Source organism: Astyanax mexicanus, chromosome 12, assembly GCF_023375975.1.
Source record: "Astyanax mexicanus isolate ESR-SI-001 chromosome 12, AstMex3_surface, whole genome shotgun sequence".
Classification (NCBI taxonomy): Eukaryota; Metazoa; Chordata; class Actinopteri; order Characiformes; family Acestrorhamphidae; genus Astyanax; species Astyanax mexicanus.
Window position 1 is genome coordinate 5,960,392 of NC_064419.1, and position 20,276 is coordinate 5,980,667.

General features: G+C 41.4%; 1 protein-coding gene across 3 annotated transcripts in view; it reads right to left on the reverse strand.

The window, feature by feature from the left end:
• The window catches only part of adamts10 (ADAM metallopeptidase with thrombospondin type 1 motif, 10), a 76,540-nt gene that overhangs the window by 44,514 nt on the left and 11,750 nt on the right, over nucleotides 1–20,276 (reverse strand). For all 3 annotated transcript variants that reach the window (XM_022670212.2, XM_049485941.1, XM_049485940.1), the window contains exons 2-6: nucleotides 18,024–18,376; nucleotides 9,374–9,738; nucleotides 3,491–3,650; nucleotides 2,603–2,805; nucleotides 1,777–1,860 (exon numbers count right to left, since the gene is read on the reverse strand). In XM_022670212.2, coding sequence (XP_022525933.2) covers nucleotides 1,777–1,860; nucleotides 2,603–2,805; nucleotides 3,491–3,650; nucleotides 9,374–9,738; nucleotides 18,024–18,117 — 906 coding nt within the window. In that variant the 5' untranslated portion in view covers nucleotides 18,118–18,376. The remainder of the gene's footprint in view (nucleotides 1–1,776; nucleotides 1,861–2,602; nucleotides 2,806–3,490; nucleotides 3,651–9,373; nucleotides 9,739–18,023; nucleotides 18,377–20,276) is intronic.

A 20,276-nucleotide genomic window follows, 5' to 3' on the forward strand; every position in this document is an offset into this window, starting at 1 on the left:
GCAGGAACTGCCTCTACTTTTCTGGGCAAGCTTTTCACTAGATGTTGGAACGTTTCCAGAACATGTGAGAAGGATTTGATTGCATTCAGCCATGCAAAAACATATGTGAGGTCTGGTACTGATGTTAAATGTTAATGTTAAAAGTTCTGCCACTCAAACTTATCCCAAAATGATTGGATGGAGCTCCATTATTCCATGGAACGCAGTTGGAACTGCTCCACAACACAATACTGGGATTATTGAGTATAGGTTTATAGATGTTTGGCATTGGGAATGTTGAGCGTACATCATATACGGTTGCTACAGATTGTTCCAATCTATTGGCGATGCATTTTTTTATGTCTTTATCAGAATACACTTTTGGACTTTTGGTAAAAAAAACACAATTCCACCACACATAGACCAGAACACTGCCAGCTCAGTCTGGATCTCCTCTTAATTCCCGTTGGTGGACCCGTACCCACGTCACCAGGGTGGGGCGACAGGTCACAGTTAACAACAAGGGCAGTCATGGCAGGGCCTGCGCCGCACCCAGTACACCAGGACGGCAAACAGACTGGACTTACTGGGACTGTCTGTGGAGGTTCGCTCAGGAAGGACACTTAAGCTCCACGAATTAGCAAACAAGGAGCTCTTTGAGTGGACCGTGGACTCCAGGGGCCGTATTTGTCAAGCTTTTCTGAGAGAACTGAGGGCGCAGAGAACGTATTGGTCCTAATGAACTACGCTAAATACACAGCTGCGTTCTCCTCAGCTTCCATCAGTGCTCTTATAACCCTTTAAAATATAGTGGCTCTTTGATGTCATAGAGGACCAACTAATGGTTCCTTAAAAGTGGCCCTTAAACAAACCAGACCTGAGGTTTGGCAAATAAGGGCTAAAAAAAAAGAGCTAAATAAGAGCTAAAACGAGGACCATCTACGAGTACTTGGACTAAAGTGCAGATTAAAGATCCAAAAGAAATAAAGAATGTTTAGATTGATGGTTTTTTAATCCATTAACCTTTTGGTTTGAATGATGGCAGATACATCAAATTTGACGTTTCTCTACGATTCTTGATGCTTTCAAACCTGCCTTGATTGGGCCAGACCATTGGACCAAAATTTGGAAAGCAAAAGAACTGGTGTTGTTTTGAAATGTCTGTTTTACATTATTTACTGTAACATTTCCGCATGGAAATTGAGGAACACCACCCTCAAGTAAACCATTCCAAGACTGAACTCCTGGTTCTACCAGCAAAACCATCCGTCCAACACAACTTCACCATAATCATAACCATTGACTTATTCCCAATCTCCCCAACAAAGGTTGCTAGGGACCTGGGGGTTATGGTTGATGACCAGCTCTCTTTTACACACCATTTGGTTTTAGATGTTTGGTCTTACCGATTTGCACTTTTTTTGCACAACATTAGACAGATTTTATCATTCTTAACGCAACAGGCCACTCAACTCCAGGTCCAAGCCATAGCCTTCTCACGCCTCGGCTATTGCAATGCAGTGCTAATGTTCATGTTCCTCCCATCTGCATCTGCATTTGCATCTTACAGCAAAATTATACATGACTCATGACCTAAGTTCCAAGGCTATAAAAAGGGTTGAGACATTATTGATATATACTGTGCCCCAGTGGCAGTTCATTGTAATTAAAAGTCAGTTAAAACAGGTCCCATTTCAAATAGTACACAAAATAAGCCCCAAATAAATAGAGAGAGAAACTAAGCTTTTGTAAATGTGTAAATGAGTCATTTTTCTTCATGTGGGTGTGTGTTTTTACCTGGTCTTCCATTAGTAAGATCAGTCGAGTCACCACGATGTTCACTGCGTTCCCCAGGCTAGAATCCTGGAACAGTTTGGCAACCTGACCTCCAGGGAAACAAGAAAAGACCAGTCTAAAAAAAGAGCCATCTCGGTCTGCTCCAACACACGTCGTAAACTCAACAGATAATCGGTGATTCTCTTAGTAATCAATATACAGCTCTGGAAAAAAATGAGAGACAATTTAAATTTCTGAATCAGTTTCTCAGATTTTACTATTTATAGGTTTATGTTTGAGTAAAATGAACATTGTTGTTTTATTCTATAAACTACAGACAACATTTCTCCCAAATTCCAAATAAAAATATTGTCATTTAAAGCATTTGTTTGCAAAAAAATAAGAAATGGCTGAAATAACAAAAAAAGCAGAGCTTTCAGACTAGCACATGCCTCCTCCGACACATGTAAAGTCAGACTCCGCCTCTTTTTGAACTGCTGCTGATGCAACATTGCCGAGTAGCATCACAGCGCACTCGGAGGAAAGCGCAGCGACCTGGTTGTGATACATCAGCTCACAGACGCAGCCTTGTGCTGATAGACATCACCCTTTGGAGTGATGAGGGGAAAGCACGCCATCTACCCACTAGGCCAATTGTGCTCTCTCAGGCCTCCGGCATGCTGATGGCAAGCTGAATAACCGGGATTCGAACCAGCGATCTTCCTGATGAGGAAATCTGCTGTCTCAAATTCAGACCAGAGACTTTGTGATTTTGATTGTAAATAAACACTTTTTTAAAATAAAGTAATGAAAAACTATAGAGGAAACCAGGAGATTTGAAACTTACAATATTCATAACAGCCAGGATGTACTGCTCAATATCTCGCCGGCCGTGGTACCCCACCATCATCTTATCCGCCACCACCAGCGTTTCCACATAGCGCTCTCGGCTAACCGAACGCTTCAGAGGCAGCTGGCCACGGCCCATCTGGTTGGGGGAGGGTTTGATGGTTCGCTGCCACCAACTGAAGCTTTTGCTGGGTTTTTCATCTGAAACAGCCAGAGATTATTTAGACCTTGGAGTATGTATCTTGGGAAAACTCAGCTCGTTTTACAGATTATTTGGAGCTAAATATCGTGTCTAATTTTCCTGAGATACACTGACTAAACCACAAGTGTTGTTACTATGTCGACAACGGGTCTAAAATGCTGAAAAGAACCAAACTGATTTAGTTTTAAAGCAAATACAGATTGAAATATTACAGTACACATCTAGTACACAGTAGAGTAGAGTAGACATTTTTGGAGACATTTCATTCACTGTTTTTTTATTGTTTTTGATTGTTTTTCTGAAATCCAGTGTATTTAGTTGGGAGTACCAGTCCTGGATTATCTAAAACAGAGGTATATGCATAGTAAAGGTACACGAGTTGCATGGCTGAGAGAAGTGAACGCAGCACATACTGCGCTCAGTGTAAACAGCATGGAGCAGCAGACAGCGTATGTTCATAGCAGTATATTATCTGGCTAATATATCAGATTAAACGGCCTTAACAGCAGTTTAGTTAAAAAAAAAAATATATATATATATATATATATATATTTAATAGCTGGGACGGATCAAGACCAGATTATTTTGGCACCATAATTAATTTGTGTTTAAAATAATAATAATAATAATGCATTAACTCTTTAACAATGACAGCCCTAATTTAAAAAAAAAAAACAATCTTACCAATGACTCCACAGGACTGGTCCATGTACAAGTGTCGCAAGGACGATCTTTTATACACCACATGGGGGCGTCCTTCTCTCCCGTCCACACTGGTGTGGTTTTCAGCAGAAACCAAGGGCTCAATGAGGTACTCCTCTCCACCAGATACAATCACCCCCTGCTGGAAGAGCAAACGATAGATAAGTGATAGCATATTTGGACAAATCATCTGCAGAACACAGGACAGTTGGAGTCAAAAGATTACATAATGCAGTGTGCAAGGGCCACAGTTTATTGGGAAAAGCTTTTTAAAGGTTTTTTAAAGAGTTTCTAAAGGTAGATTGCATGGATTTTATACACCGGTGCCACCTAAACTGAATAAAACACCTGATTTCAATGATAAAGAGGATTTCCACTATGGCTAGGTGCAGCAGCATTAGCAACGCTACACTGAGGAACCCTGAGGAACTGAGTTTTCCGGTAAGCCAGGGCAATATTAGCTAGCGGCTAATGCTAACACTGCTCCATCCTTGGTGCTGGAGAACTAAACTGAAAGTCATGTTTAACGCTGTACTTCAGTTGAGTGGCTTTACTGCTTCTTACAAGCTGACTGGTAAAATTCATACATAAGGAGCACCGGATTATAAGACGCACTGTTGATTTTTGGAAAATTTAAAGGATTTAAAGTGCACCTTATGATGCAAAAAGCACTGTATGTAGTAAGATAAAAATCAACAAAAATATAATTATAATTTTAGACATCTGTTAAAATCTTTTAAAATGACATGAAAACATAAAAAAATCAGCTAAAGAATTAAAACTATATCAGTTTGTATTACAGTACTTATTGCAGCGTTTTTAACTAAAACAATGACTGAATAAATTAATCACCAGTTTGATATTCTCTCCAACATCTCAGGACGGATTCTTTACAACATCTGATTACACTATAATGAGGAGATCGCTGGTTTGAATACTGTTCACGCAGCTTGCCATCGGCTGCCAGAGCCCTGAGAGAGCACAATTGGCTTTGCTCTCTCTGGATGGGTAGATGGTGCTCTTTCCCCTCACCACTCCAAAGGGTGATGGTGATCAGTCATCTGTGAGCTGATGTATCTGAACCGAGTCCTCCGAGAGCGCTGTGATGCTACTCAGCTCAGTTGTTTGAAAAAAGAGGCCTTGTAAATTAGAGAGAAAATGGGGGAAAATTTGAAATAAATGAAAAAAAAAAAAAACTCTGAATAGATAATTATGTCAACAGTGTCATAAAACACTCCCCCTACAGGTCAGCAGAGACCACACAGGTCAGGAACTGTGGGAGAGTACTTTGGGCTGCATGGTCAATTCACGACTGTACAAACACCACTCCTGTTCTGCTGCACTGGGACTTTATGGAGATGCGATATTTCCGCACTTCCTCCGACCCAAAGCCCAAAGGCCCGCGGACACAAAGTTCATCGCACGAGTTCAGCATCTCCTTCCGTCTGAAGCATGCTTCCAAAGGGCACGTAATCCCGTAATGAATTTAGTGATGCTCTCATGGACACGCGCTCATTCCCTACTGAATTACGCTATGCTGCTCTGACCACCAGTAATTACCCCAGGAGCTTCTTAACGCCTTTCTGAACATGTTCAATATCTCCACTGTACTCACTGTTCACTGTTCTTCACTGACCTACTAAGATATCCAGCATGATTTAGGGATTTTATTTCTCTGATTTAAGGAGCAAAATATTAGCACATTTTAATCCAATGGCATTTTTAACCAATGTAATTTTTGGGTAGTGTACCTCTTGGTGAAAGATCACTGACTAGACTAGACATGCCTCTATGATGCACTAGAAGACATTTTGCCCACAGAGGTTTTAACTAATTGACTGGCATTTATCAGCCAGCTACTGTGTATCTATCTGCTGGTAAAAAAAGTATATATATATATATATATATATATATATATATATATATATATATATATATACATACATAAGAGCTAAGAAAAAATAAGATTAGTTAAAACAGGTACAGGCTGTCTGAAGATGTTTAGATATTAAAAGTGTACTGTATTTTTTGCACTATAAGGTGCACCCAATTATACGGTGCACTATCAATTAATTTCGATTTTCATACATTAAGGTATGCGACACCAGTAAGGAACAGGGGTGTCGCCATGTTTTCCTTCTAATTTAGCAGGTTTTGCCGCTGGGTGGTGAGACTACAATGCTAAGCTAAGCTAAGTAAACAAAACTGTGAAACTGTAATTCTTAAAAAAAACTTTTTTTTTTTTTAATCAAATGAGGACTGGATGTTAATCTACACAGATTTCTCTCCTGAAAACTGTTTATTTAAGTGAGTAAAGCACTACCCTTTATTTAAATCTAGTAAGCTTAGATTTCCAGATTTCCAATAAGGCTGCTTTCAGCAGCATTCGCATTAGCATTAGCGGCTACCTGCTAGCGCTAGCCTAGGTTAGCCGCTGATGCCGCCCGACAGCCCTACACTGAGGAACCCTGAGTGTTCTGGTAAGTCAGGGTGATATTAGCTAGCAGCGTCCCATGTAGCTTGTTTTAACACGGTAAACATGCAGATTACTTTCCTCTGAACAGTAAAAGAGCTAGAGCTTAGCACGGTTAGCAGCTAAGCAGCTAATGCTGCTCCAGCGGTGCTAGCCTGGGTTAGCAGCAGGTTACAGTCCAATAATATTCTCCTCTGGACAGCAAAAGAGCTAGCACGGTTAGCGGCTAATGCTAGTACTGCAGGAGAACTAAACTGAAACTCCTCACCAGAGTGGCTTTATTGCTCCTTAATACCTGACTGGTAGAATTCAAACATAAAACGCACCAGATTATAAGGCACACTGCTGATTTTTTTTCCGCAGTGTTTGGTTAAATCCGCCTTATAGTGCGTAAAATATGGTACATTGAGGACAACCCTCATTTTTTTTTATGTAGCCAAGCATTTACAAAAAGCCAGGGATTGATATGGTAAAGAAAGTAATAACTACATTAAATCATTTTAAATTAAATCAGTAAAAAAATTATAAATAAAATATTATTAATAATAAGAAGAAGAAGAAGAAGAAAGTATTTTAAAAGAAGTAAAGAACTAAAACAGGTACAGGATGTCTGATTGTGGTTAAATATTAAAATGTTAAAATTATTTAGTGACACCAGTGAGCTGAGTTTTAGTGTTTCCTGTAGTAAATTCCAAAAAGGTACCTGGCAGCTGATCCAATCATTAGAGCAAATGCCCTCACACAAAGATTATTTACCAGGATGTCTCTACCGGATAGAGACACCTCCTCTGCCTGCTCTTCCTCTGCCTTGTACAATTTTCTCCAATAAATGTATCTTCCACTCTAATATTGTAATCAGTTACACACTGTATAAAATCATTACATTCACACATATAAAGCTTCATTCCATTCTAATAACTCTAATATTTTTTGGTGCATCATTACTTATGTTGCTTCTCTCTGTAAAAAATCAATTACATATACTATACAATTAGTCCAGAGGAGTCCAAGCTATTGAAAAAGAAGAAAAAAGTATCTGTCCCTCAGTATTCAGTCGTTCCCTTTATCTTGACTGAGTTTAAATGATTGGGCACCAGCCTTGGCTCTGTACCCTTTGTTTACGCAGGTGCATTACTGGCTTGGGCCGGTAATGAGCATCCCCGCAGACCTCAGCTTGAAACCGAATCCATCATTAGGATCCAAAACACCTGTTTCCAGAATGAAGCGATAAAGCAGCTGGCACCTCCCTGGCCCCAGGAACAGCTGTCCTTTCCGGGCCTGAGTCAGAGCCCAGAGAACGCTCTCAACTGAGAGACACAGAGTCACGGCCAGGAACGCTCAGTCATTAAAAAAACACACTACAAAGACTGCAAAACCAAAAATGCTGACTGGCAAGTTTTACATCTTAATAAAGAGTGTTTAGGGTGTCAAATGGTAAAAAACAAATAAATAAAATTGAGGAGTTTCCAGAAGGGGTTAGGGGGTCATATCAGACAAAATAAAATGATCTAGATTTAAATCAGACACACAAACTACACTAAATTACCAAATTATTATGCAAGTGATATCTTTCTCAGATTTTCCTAAAATGTCAATGCAAATGACAGTCACTATAATTTCAAGTCATGACACGTTAAATATAAATCCAATTTTACTGAACAAACCTCCCAAAGATAAAACAATTTTTCTAAAAAAAAGTTTTCATGAAATATTTAATCTTTTCAAACCTTGTCCAGGGCACTGCATTATTTCACGTTTTTTTTAGCAGCATAGAGAGATCCTTTGTCTTTCCCATATTGCTTGAAACCTGTGGCCTGCTTAATAATGAGGAACAGTGCATTTTAAGTTTTTTATTTAAACAAAATTACTGTTATCATTGGGAGGTTTGTAAAAAAAAATATTTATTCTTAACGGGTCATGACCTTCATTTGCATTGACTATTTAAATAAAAACTGAGAAAAATATTATTTGCATAATAATCTAGAAAACGGTGTATTATGTACAGGGGACAGGCGTGTTATTTTCATTTAAGCAGATAAGAAAAATCTGTTGGGCACATTTTTTTTATATTTTTACTAAACATTCCCCCACATTAGCTGTGGGGGCATTATCTGATTCATATGCAGACAGTACTAGTCTAGCACACTGGCTTTAGTATAAACCAGCCAGACCAAACAGACCAGCCAATGGCAGTAGAGATAGCCTCTTTCATTTGTTTCACTCCACGCCAGTGGACAGTGGCTGATTATCAAGTACAAGTGTTTTTATTTTATTTATCATATAGAAAATTTGGTATATTTTAATAATATTTTAATAATAATATTTGATATATTGTCTAATTCCAGTTTTTGAATAATCTTTCATTTAAAAAAAAACTTTTTTGCTCTATTTTTTGGGCATTTTCTCAGACAGAGATTAAGCCTGGTTCTAAACTATATTTTCCTTTTAATAGAAAATATTAATTCAAAATGCTGTGTAGCCTAAAACATGGCTTAAACCCAAAATACATAAAATTGCCGTATAATGCTACACCTGCTTACTACTGCTTACCTGCAGTAATAATACAATTATTACTGAGATAATATATCATCCAAAACGATTGTTATCATGACAGGCCTACATACATGCTCCTCCTATGGCACACCTGTTGTGATAAACAACACTTACACATGCTTCCCTAATTTACTGTGTTTACCGTATATCTATTACACAGCCTGCACACCTGGTTCAGCTCATCAGTACTAATTATCATGTTCCTCAGAAGCTTTCAGGTGTGTAGCAGTTGGGAAAATCCTTCAGTGCAGGAAATGGTCACAACAGGTGGGCTGGTTTTAAGTAAATGAACATCTGGTTTGCAAGAAATCCCTTGAAAAATTGATCAGGATATGCTCAATACTTTTCAACATCCTGGACACATACTGTATTTTATACTCATATAGCTGGAACCAATTACTACAGAAACATGGACACAATGTTGATCGGTTAAATCGATTAAAATTGATTACCAAAATAGTTGCCTACTAATTTAATAATCGATTTGCTGGGTCTATGTTATTATACAGTTACAGATGTAGTTGTACAAGCATGATAAGGCTGGATGCATGTTGATTTACAGTGAGTTAATTCTATGTTTCCTGTCACTCGAGGTTCCTAGAGCCTGCTAGAGTAGTTAAACAAGCTGCGTCTCATTCTGTTTTTTGTTCCTTTTTATTCTAGATAATATGATTTGATTTAATCTGTGCCTTTTTTCTATTCATATATTGAAATCGAACCGATACCGTGGCCCAAAAACCTTGAAACGAACCGAACCGCGGCCACACTGTACCGTTGCATCCCTAGTTACTACTCTAATGACGTATACAGTCTAGGAGAGTATATAAGAGAAAGCTTACCAGGCCGTTGCAGTTGCTGAGGGCCACAGTGCTGGCCTGAGGCTGGTGCTGCAGGTGACCCACGTAGTGGCAGCCAGGCAGGTACGGGTGACTCCAGGCCAGCCGGCCCCTCCTCCAGTACTCCACGCGGAATTGGCGCGAGAGCAGGCCGCTCTGCAGCGTCAGGTTCAGGAACAGGTTGGAGCTGGGCGTGGACAGCTGGTAAAACACCTGCGGGTCGGGGGTCTCCGGCTGCTGCCTCTCCGCACTCCTCCGCCGCCTCCCGTGCCCACCTGAATGCTCCTCTGTGTGCAGTACCTCCCCCACGGGACCCACGCGGATCGGGATGGCAATCTCATATTGATCCAGACTGGACAGGAACGCAGCTGGAGAGGAACAGGAGACAAGAGATATGAGATATGAGACTCAGATTTGGCTAGAGCTTGGATAAAAAAAAGTGATTGGGAAATCGCTGGTTTGAATCCCGGTCATGCAGCTTGCCATCAGCTGCCGGAGCCCCAAGAGAGAGAGAGACACAATTGGCCTTGCTCTCTCTGCGCTCTCTGGGTGGGTAGATGATGCTCTTACCCATCGTCACTTCTAGAGTGATATCGATCAGCACAAGGAACCTAGTCGCTGCACTTTCCTCCGAGTGCACTGTGATGCTACTCGTTAATGCTCATAATCAGCAACAGTTCGAAAAGTGGTTGTGGCTGATTCACATGTGTCGGAAGAGGCATGTGCTAGTCTTCACCCTCCTTGTGTTGTGGGACCACCAGTGATGAGGGATATACAGCTGAGTAGCGGCTGAATGGTTGGGACAATTGGCCTAGCTAAAATTATATTGTCCAAATAATAATGGCTGCTCCATGGTGGTTCTGTGGAGTCCTGAGTATTGAAGAACAGGGTAAAAGGAGGATAAATAAAGTAGAATACAGGGAAACAGATGCAAGTAGACTTCTTTAGTAGACTTCTTTTCAACTGTATTACAGTATATCAGAGATCTACTTCATGCAATTGCTCCAGCAATTTGAGTTCATTCTTCCATGCAAAATAAACAACTGACGTGGGTGGCAGCCCCCCCAAGTAGGATGTCGCTTAAGACTCCAAAAACACTCAAAAACAGCCCAGAGCACAACCATCCTGATTACAGAACTCATTTAAACAACTTCAAAGCTTTCAAAACTTCAGCAACGTCATCCCAAACCGGTCCTGACAGTCCGAACAGTGTTCCTGACCACTGGCAGAGTTATCCGGCCACTTGGAACTAAAAGAGAAGTTGAAATGATCTCCCGGAGTCACGCACTCTTAGCATGTGGTTAGAGAGCAGCAGAGTTCACGGAGAGACCCGAAAGCTAACGGTCAAGAGGCCCGAGAGCCGCCCGTTTCCACACAAACCCTGAAACCCTATACTTCCTGCTCTCTGCAGTGGGGCCGAAGATTTATTATCCCAATAGCGCACGCTAAACACTGCACCCGGGGGGAGAGGTCACCGCTGCAACACACACCGCCGTCTCCAGCAGACTGCTGCCCCTAATGCCCTCAGATGCTCAGCTCATCTTCACAGCGGAGGACGCAGGCCGGTGGCTCCGGACCGAAATGAAGATTTCAGCTGCTGTTTATCCTCCAAAGCCAGTTTAAACAAGCTCTGAGCACGAATGCAAGCAAATCTCACCCATGTTCCGAAAACCCAAAGCAATGTAGCTGTTTGAGTTTTAGGTTCAGCCTGAAACTTTTCTGGAAAATCTAATTCTGAGAAGAACATCAATGTGACTGGTCTAGATAAAGAGTTACAGAGTTATAGAGTTCTAAAAAAAGATTTAACGATAGTAAAACCATTACGTAGGACAATATGAAGTTCTTTTTTATATATACAATTTTATTTCTAATTTGTTCCCATGTTCTCAGAAATTTAGACAGGCCAACTGTCCCATGTAAAGTCAACCACCGCCTTTTTTCAAACTTAGTAGTAGCCAGCGTGCTTGGAGGAAAGCGCAGCGACTGATACATTAGCTCACAGACGCCATGTATTAAGTAACATCACCCTGTGGAGTGATGAGGAAAAAGAGCGCCACCTACCTACCACTCAGAGAGAGCAAGGCCAATTGTGCTCTCTCAGGGCTCCAGCAGCTGATGGCAAGCTGCATAACTGGGATTCAAACCAGCGATCTCACGATTTTTTGTTTCTCTAGATACTTTCCTATACATGCTGGCTAGTTGGATGATACATTAAAGTCTAGGCCAAGTCGCTAATGCTGCTAGCCATATGCTAATAAAGTGCTAATGCTGCTTCGTTCAGACTTCAAACAATAGAATCTCCCTCCATGGCCCACATAAACCGATAAATTAAGCTGATTTGAAATTATCTAAGATTTATTTGCGTCTTTAGAAATGTTAACAAATGTATATAATAAACTACAACATGGTATAGAATTAGTTTTATGTCAGTAGTAGTCAGTTAGTAGTAGCAATAACTTAAAGTCACTTATTACTCTTATTTATCTTAAAATAGAAACAACTTAATTTTACTTAATTTAAGTAAACACATGAAGTGAAATTCAGACTTATGTAATTTTATGATTTTTAGTAAAAATAACTTGATGTTTTGTGGGTTATACTTAAAAATACATTTTTGCAACCTTTAATTTTTGCAACCTTGGTATTAAGTAATGTCAGTTTAAAATCTGTAGTAAAATGACCAAAAAAAGCTTTGGGTTTATACTTAAAAAATAAGATTGCACAAATGTTGTGTGTGTATATTTTCAAGGAAAACTAGCACATGATTTTTAGAATGTACAGTAGGGGTGGGTGATACGGCCCTAAAATAACACCATGATATTTGATGAGATCAATATTTTTGCAATAACAATACTCTTGGCTATAAGACAAAAATATTTCAAGAATACACTACTAAAAACAAAATAAAAATAAAATTGTATTATTGCGTATGATAAGATATGGCACACCCCTAACTGAGATATTAAAAAATAGAAAATAATTTAATCAGATTTGTAAGAGAAGTCAATGAAGCAGAATGTCATGATTCTAGTAATGCACTCCATATATCTCCATATAGTATTCAGAATTAAAGTAAAATAAATGATACTGGACAGATATAATCTGTCTGTAGTAGATATATAATAGGAATAGGAGTGGCTGATAATTAAGGGTATAATTTTGTAATTATAGCAATAAAAAGTTATCTTATAGTCTGTTCCTGGTTAGAATTTCTAGGAAAAGAAAAAAGTAGATAAAGATCTCTCTACAGTGTTCCCTCACCACAGCAGCAGAAGACAAGCAGGCAGGTTTACAACAAATACAGCTTTTTATTCTGGGCCTCTGAAGCACTTCATGTAGCCCACTATTCAGTTTTAAATAAACAGCCTGGAGGAACTGAGGACATTAGATCAGTTTCATGTTGGGCAGCTAGCAGGGGATCACAGCTCAGCCTGTGCTGAAAAGAAGCCTGCGGCGTCCGCAGCGCGAATCCGCTCGGATAGGCCATCTGATCGGCCCGTGTGATTGGTCAGAGAGCAGCTGCTTCAGAGCCCGACATGTGCTTTAACTGGACTTTCAACACCTCAGAGAGACCGCAGGGAGGAAGATGACCCACAGCGAGGGATGAAATAAGCCTGTTTCGGACCTAACGCTTAATCCACGAATGATCTTCACTGATTCAGTCCAGAGTGTCATGTGATCAGATGGAAAACAAATTTCAGCGTGGTGTCGCTTCTCAAAAATACATACAGTATCTTCCAAAAGATGTTTTTTTTTTTTACTTATTTCAATTTTTCACATGCCCCTTCTGACACACGTGAAGTCAGCCACCGCCTCTTTTTTTCGAACTGCTGCTGACAGCTCATGGCAAGCTGCATGACTGGGATTCAAATCAGCAACTTTCACTCATAAGGACAGGGCTTAGCCCGCAGGACCAGTACACCCCATTTCTGCAAGTATCTTATCATATCCTTTAATGGAAACACTTTAGAGATTAAACTTGTCCATAATAATGTCCAAATGACTGACCACTGAACACAAGTGAGTCAAAAAGTCCAAATTGTGCTCAAAGTGACCACCACTGGAGACATCCTTGATAAATCTATCACATTTACTTTTAGCTTCGCTATCTTCAGCAATTAAGGGAGCAGCACATCTTTTAACTAATTCATAATTCTTAAATTTGATCAATGCAATGAGTTTAGTTTGAGACTTCAATCGTATAAACAATATTAACGTGCACTATTTTTTTTCAAGCCTGAGAAATATTGAATGCCCAACTGTGTACATGTTCTTAGGGCATTTTCACACCAGCACTATTAGGCCTGGTTTAGGGTGGATCCTGTTTAGTTTGTACCCTTAGTGTGGTTCGATTGAGCAGGTATGAAAACAGTAATTACATTATACTCATTTTATTTGAGCTAAATTGCTGATAAGGTGCAGTTTAAACTGATATATTAGCCAGATAACGCTAATTACCATAGCTATAAACAAATGCTGTATCTGGTGCTCCATGCTGTTTACACAGAGTGTGGTCTGTGCTGCGTTCACTGCTTACAGCCATGTGACTCCATGACTCCCAAATGTTCAGCGTTTTGTGTTAAAGCATCCTAACACTGAACAGATATACACACTGGAGTACAGAATCTGCTTGCTATAGTTACTTTCTTGCTCCAATCAGACGAGACAAACGTGCTGACAGTTTGATAGTTTATTGGTGCGCATTTTAGTGTGTTTAGGTTTTTTTTCCCTCTGTGATACCAAACCAACAAACTAACAAACAAACTCATCAACTGATCTGGACCATAGAAATCTACTACAGATGTGAAAACGCCCTTAATTAACAAATACAGCCACAAATAAGCTACTTATCTACTACTACTGAATGAGAAATTAAAACTAAGTGTGTAATCATACAGCAGAAGGCTCAGACCATCAGTGCACAGGCCCAGCTCTGTCTTGATTAAACACTAAAGCACAATAGACGGAAGAGCCACTGCCTGCTCCAGCCCATCCAGAGAACCCCATTTATTTATAACAGTCTTTGATCTTTGCTTTAATCTCCATGTAGAGGCCTGGGGGAGATCCGGGATGCCCCCCGTTCCCCTCCCATAAACTCCACTGCCTCCACAGACAGAGCCCCAGCCCCATAAAACACCACAGCACTCACCTTCATTCCAAACAAACCGGCGGTGTGAGCGTCTCAGAGCGGGGTTATGGAGCTGGAGGGCCTGGGAGTAAAGCAGGTCTTAATTGGATGTGGATGGAAATCAAGTGAGGGAATTAGATTTAGTGGCTCTTTTCTCAGAAGAAGGAGCGCTGAGGTGGGATTGATTTCATTCAGTAACAACAGCATTAGTGAGATCACGGAGATCCCCAACTCATCCCATTCAAAAGGATGCCTACATCGAAGTGAGCAAGGGGGTCACCATGTTTCCTTTTTAATGAGGAAGCTGAGGGAAGCGCCTAAGTAAACAAAACTGTAATTCTTAAAAAATATATATTTTAAACTCAAGCGAGAGCTGGATGTTAATCTACACAGATTTCTCTCCTGAAATTCATTTATTTGGGTGAGTAAAACACTTTCGTTTTATTTACAGTAAGCTTAGATTGTCAATATTTTGTCTAAGGGTGAGTTTTCAGTGAAGTTTATCCAGCACTAAGGCTGAGTGCAGCAGCATTAGCATTAGCTGCTAACCACAGGGCTAACAAAATGACACAAATGCTGCCCAATACCGCTAGACTGAGTAACCCTGTTCCTGTGTTCCGGTAACCCAGGGCACTATTAGCTAGTGGTTTGTCCCACGGCAAACATGCAGACTATAGTCTAATATACTCGCCTCTAAGCGTTGAAAGAGCTAATGCTAATGCTGCTGCACCCAGTCTTAGTGCTTGAGAAACTTCACTGAAAACTCACTCTTATAACGCTGTACTTCAGTGGAATGGCTATTTGCAGTGATGTTTGTAGTCATGAACAAAATAACCTAGACTGCTATAGACTGGAAGTGAAATGTATTTAAGTATGAATCCAGGTTCTGTCTAGAACTACACACTGCTCCAACTTCTGGTGTGATGATCAGGGGAGCCATTGCATTGGTCATCCCTAGAGGTAATACAAGAGACATTGAGCGCACTATTTTAGTGATTTTAGTAATTGCTTTTAGGGCGTGTCGATATGCCTTTGGTATCGTGAGGGTGCAAACGAAATGCCTTGTCTGGCTCAAAAAGCACAAAGACATGTACTAATTCTCTTAATTAATCGTGGGTGTGGTTTGGGCATAACGTGAAATAAACCAATCAGAGCTTTGGCGTGTTTGTATCTTAACAGTGTTTTTTTATACCTTAATAACACTTTTGCGCGTCTCTGCAGAGGATACTGACTGTTGATAGGGTGTAAGATAGCAACAAGCATCACAAAAAGCTCAACAATATGTGCAGAACATCCTGCAGCCACATGTGTTGCCTTTCATGGCAGGGCTTCCAACTGTCCTTTTCAGCAGGATAATGCTCACCCACATGCAGTAAGGGATTCCCAGAAATCCAGTATCCAGTCACCAGATTTATTGAGAGCATTCATGGGACTATCTGGGACATCAGCTTAAGTAAGCTACGAGTGTGCATGATCTAAAGGCCCAGCTGCAACATCTGCAGGCAAATGCCCATCAGAATGCCATTTAGAATCTGTATGCCTCTATTCTCAACCCTATCTCATTTTGTCTCCAGGCCAGAGGTGCCCTACAGGTACAGTTTTCCCCATTAAACTTATCCTCGACTCACTTACTTTATATTTTAATCACTTACTTTAGGATTCTTAATTTACTTAAATCCCTGTTCGTAGACAACCTGAGCAGGAAAAAGAGCAGCCATTTATTTCTCTCTTTATCTCTCATCCAGATGTGCAACAGCTGTATCCAGTCATGGCCAGACCCAGACTGGTGGAGGAGAGCGCGTTCCTGCATGCCAGGCTGAGAACTCAGTCTTTCTTGAACGGAGGCCACAGTAACCACAGGGCCTCCTGTCCGCAGCTCCAAACCCAGCCTATTCATAACCGTCTCAGTTTCAGTCATCTTGTGGAGAGCCGTCGCACGCTCGGGTTATGAGCCTGCACTGCGTCTGCCCGTCGCACGCCCAGCGCACACTCCGGCACCGGTGCTTTAATAACCGCAGAGCTGCACACACGTAACTACATGACATAATGCTGGTTGCACGACGGCTAACCTCATTATTCGGCTATTTATAGGACGAGGAAGATGGAAGAAAAAACACGACCCTGATGCCAACTGTGGCATGTCTGCATATTTCTCTGCCCGCTTGTTTAAATAAGCACGAGCCAAATTTACGTCTGACTAGCTTCCTATTATGTAACTTTGAGAATAAGCACAAAAACACGCAGAGCAGTGTATCATTACAGTTTACGAAACATTTTTAGAGTACATTTATGATATGAAGTCCAAAAGTATCCAGATGACTCTTCTCATCATCATAATTTGAGAATCATGATGTTTTTAGCTATAATCAATACAGAAAAGCATTGATAATATGGAGCATATGTCTTAAAACAGCCAGCATGGCCTTAAGAACACCATGTTCAATAAAAAAAAGTGTGGTCTAGAGGGGTACAAAGGCCCCCACACTGGGCTGATGGAGCTCAATCTATCCTCAATATGTCTTAGTATGTATTTAAACAAACAGACAGACTCATGTATGTACAGAAAGACAGACGGATACGTAGATAGATGGATGGCCAGGCTGACAGATGTATAGATGCATAAACAGATAGATAGATGGTAGACGGATTAACAGTCAGATAGATCAATGCCTGCATAGATTTTTTTTAAAGCAGATGGACAGCTGCATATATGGATAGCAGGATGGACAGACAGATAGAAAGGAAATGATACAGAGAGAAAAACAGACATCAGGCAGACAGAAAGATAAGAAGGCAGACAGACTGATAAATAGATAGCTGGCCAGAATGATGGCTGGATGGATGGATGGATGGATGGCCAGAATGATGGATGGATGGATGGATGGGTGAGTGGTTGGATGGATGGATGGATGGATAATTGGTTGGCCAGAATGATGGATTAATGGATGGATGGTTGGCCAGAATGATGGATGGATGGATGGTTGGATGGATGGATGGATGGATCGATGGATGACCAGAATGATGATTGGATGGATGGATGGATGGATGGATGGATGGGTGGCCAGAATGATGGATGAATGGATGGATGGATGGATGGTTGGCCAGAATGATGGATGAATGAATGGATGTATGGATGAGTGGATGTATGGATGAATGGATGTATGGATGTATGGATGGCTGGCCAGAAATATGGATGGTTGGCAAGACTCATGGATGGAATGATAGTTAGCCAGAATGAGAGATGGATGGATGGATGAATGGATGGATGGTTGGCCAGAATGATGGATGGATGAATGGATGGATGGATGAGTGCATGGATGGATGTATGGATGGATGGTTAGCCAGCCAGCCAGCCAGCCAGCCAGACAGACAGACAGACAGATAGATAGATAGATAGAAGACAGACATACAGATAGGTATAAAGTGAGAGGAAAACAGGCAGATGGACAGACAGTCTTGCAAAGAGAAAGACAGACATGTAGACAGGTTATTAATAATATGACAGTGTTGGTGGGTGATGGTTACCTTGGCCGTCCTGAGCTGAGGGACCCGCTCCTGCTCCAGCAGACACCATGGCAATGACCCCAACCCAGGCCAAGGTCCTCCACACCGTTTCCATGGTAACTACAGCTAGCTTCACTGAGGTGCCCAGCCCTCCGTCCCACCATGTCTTCTGCCTGGGACGCCCCCTCGATCACCAGTGTGACGCGCTGAATTCTGGAGCCATGGCTGGGGAGGGCTGTGCTGGTTTATGAGTTTCTATGTGTGTGTGTGTTTGTGTGTGTGTGTGTGTGTGTGCTTGTGTTCAGCTTAACTCCACACAGGTCACTTGCCCTTGCGTTCACTTCTGTGGGTCCTGGGTTAGAACGTTTTGGGCCCTAAAACAGAATAAAAAACAGAATCAGTCAGGGAATAGGGCTTAAGAAATAGAGTCTAGTAGGGTACAATAGGTAGGGTGTGAAAATTAGGGCTGCACGATATATTGTTTAAGCACCATCATTGCGATGTGTGCATGCGCAATAGTCACATCGCAGGACATGCAATGTCACTTTAGGCAATCAAATCAATACGTCATGTTGCAATGTTTTAATTCATGACACAAGAAGTACTGTAGATACACAGCATTGTCTCTGTGTCTGTGTGAGTAACAGGCTGCTGCCGCCTGAGAAGCTCGAGGGGGAGGTAGAGCACGAGGGGGCAGCAGGAGTAAACACAAGGCAACCACATGGCCTCCATCCACATGGTTGGGCACGTGCCTGTAAACGTGGGCACGTGTCGAAAGCTGTGCACCTCAGTCCAGCACAGTTTTGCACTGCAGATATTTCCAGTTACAGCTGAATTCACACTTTTAATCCTAGAAAAACAAACACTCTTATGTACCTTTTAAAAAGCCATGTAAAGGCCTGATTAAAGGGGCGATTACTGTCGTTTTGTTGTTTTTCTCGGGTTTTGAGTGCTCTGCACTAACTCAGCTCTTGATCGGTCCAGACGCAAGACAGTGCGTGGGTGGGGCCAAGGCTGGTGATGTCATGGGCCCTGCATTGTTCATTATCGTGGTATATATTGTTGAATAGGGTGGAAATGGTAGGGCGTATTGAGTAGCATGTAGGGAATACAGAGGAGGGTTTAGGTAGTAGTATTTGCATTGGCATGGTAATGGGGGGAAAGTGGACCTGACTACTCAGGGCCCTTGGTAAGTAGGGAGTAGGGCATAAGGAATAGAGTTTAGGGACTTGTACTATAAGGAGTAAGGGGAAGGCTAAAGATAGTGGTAAGTAAGGCATAATGAGTAGGGTGTAGGGAATAAAGTATAAGGAGTAAGATATAGGGTATAGGGTCTACAGAATTGGGCAAAGCCAACCACTGCTCACTCCAGAGTGTGTGAGAGAGACTGTGTGAGTGTGAGGGAACACTTGGTTGGTGTGTGGGGGTCCGGCAGTGCAGGGAGAGGTAGGGGGCTATTAAAGAAAATCGTCCAATTTGAGGAACACTGCTACTCATTTCCAGCCTAAAGCCCCACATCAGAAAGAGAGAGAGAAAGTGGAGGAATTGGGGGGTGTTGGAGGGTCCGATCCGGGTGGAGCGAGGCCAGAGTTCTGACAGATGAGATTAGAGATAGAGAGAGTCTGCGGAGAGAAACACAGCGGAGAACGACAAGATTTAAACCTCAAATCTCAAACTGCTTCCCTCCATCAGCGCTACTGATCTACAGAGAGCGAGAGATCACCAAGAGCCATCAGCCCACCTTCACCACCTTCACCACTCTACAGGACCACCACAACCTCTATCTCCCACCCTCCAACCCTCCACAATCCTCCTCTACTCCCTCAGATCTCTCAGCTCTGTCCTCTGTCCTTCTCAAGATATGAGAAGGAGAAAGACAGATGCACAGGGACCGATGAAAGGAGAGTTAAAGAGAAAGAGAGAGAAATATTGAAAAGAGAGAAAAGAGACAAAATGAGACAGAATGAAAAGGAAAGGAGACAGATTGGGACAGGGAAGAGAAAGACAAGAACAAAATGGAGAGAATATCAAAGAAAGAATAAGAAGGATAGATCAGAATATATATGAGAGAAAGAAAGATGAGACGGAGAGAGAGACAGATGAAGATTGAGGGAAAAATTAAATGTGAAATCAAAAAAATTAAAAACCAAGAAAAATATATAAAAGAAGAGAGAGAGAGAGTAAAAGAGAGAGCAAAGAAAAAAATATAGGCAGCGAGGTAAAAAGAGAAAGGGAAAGAGGGAAAGAGAGAGAGAGAGAGAGCAGATGGCTGGC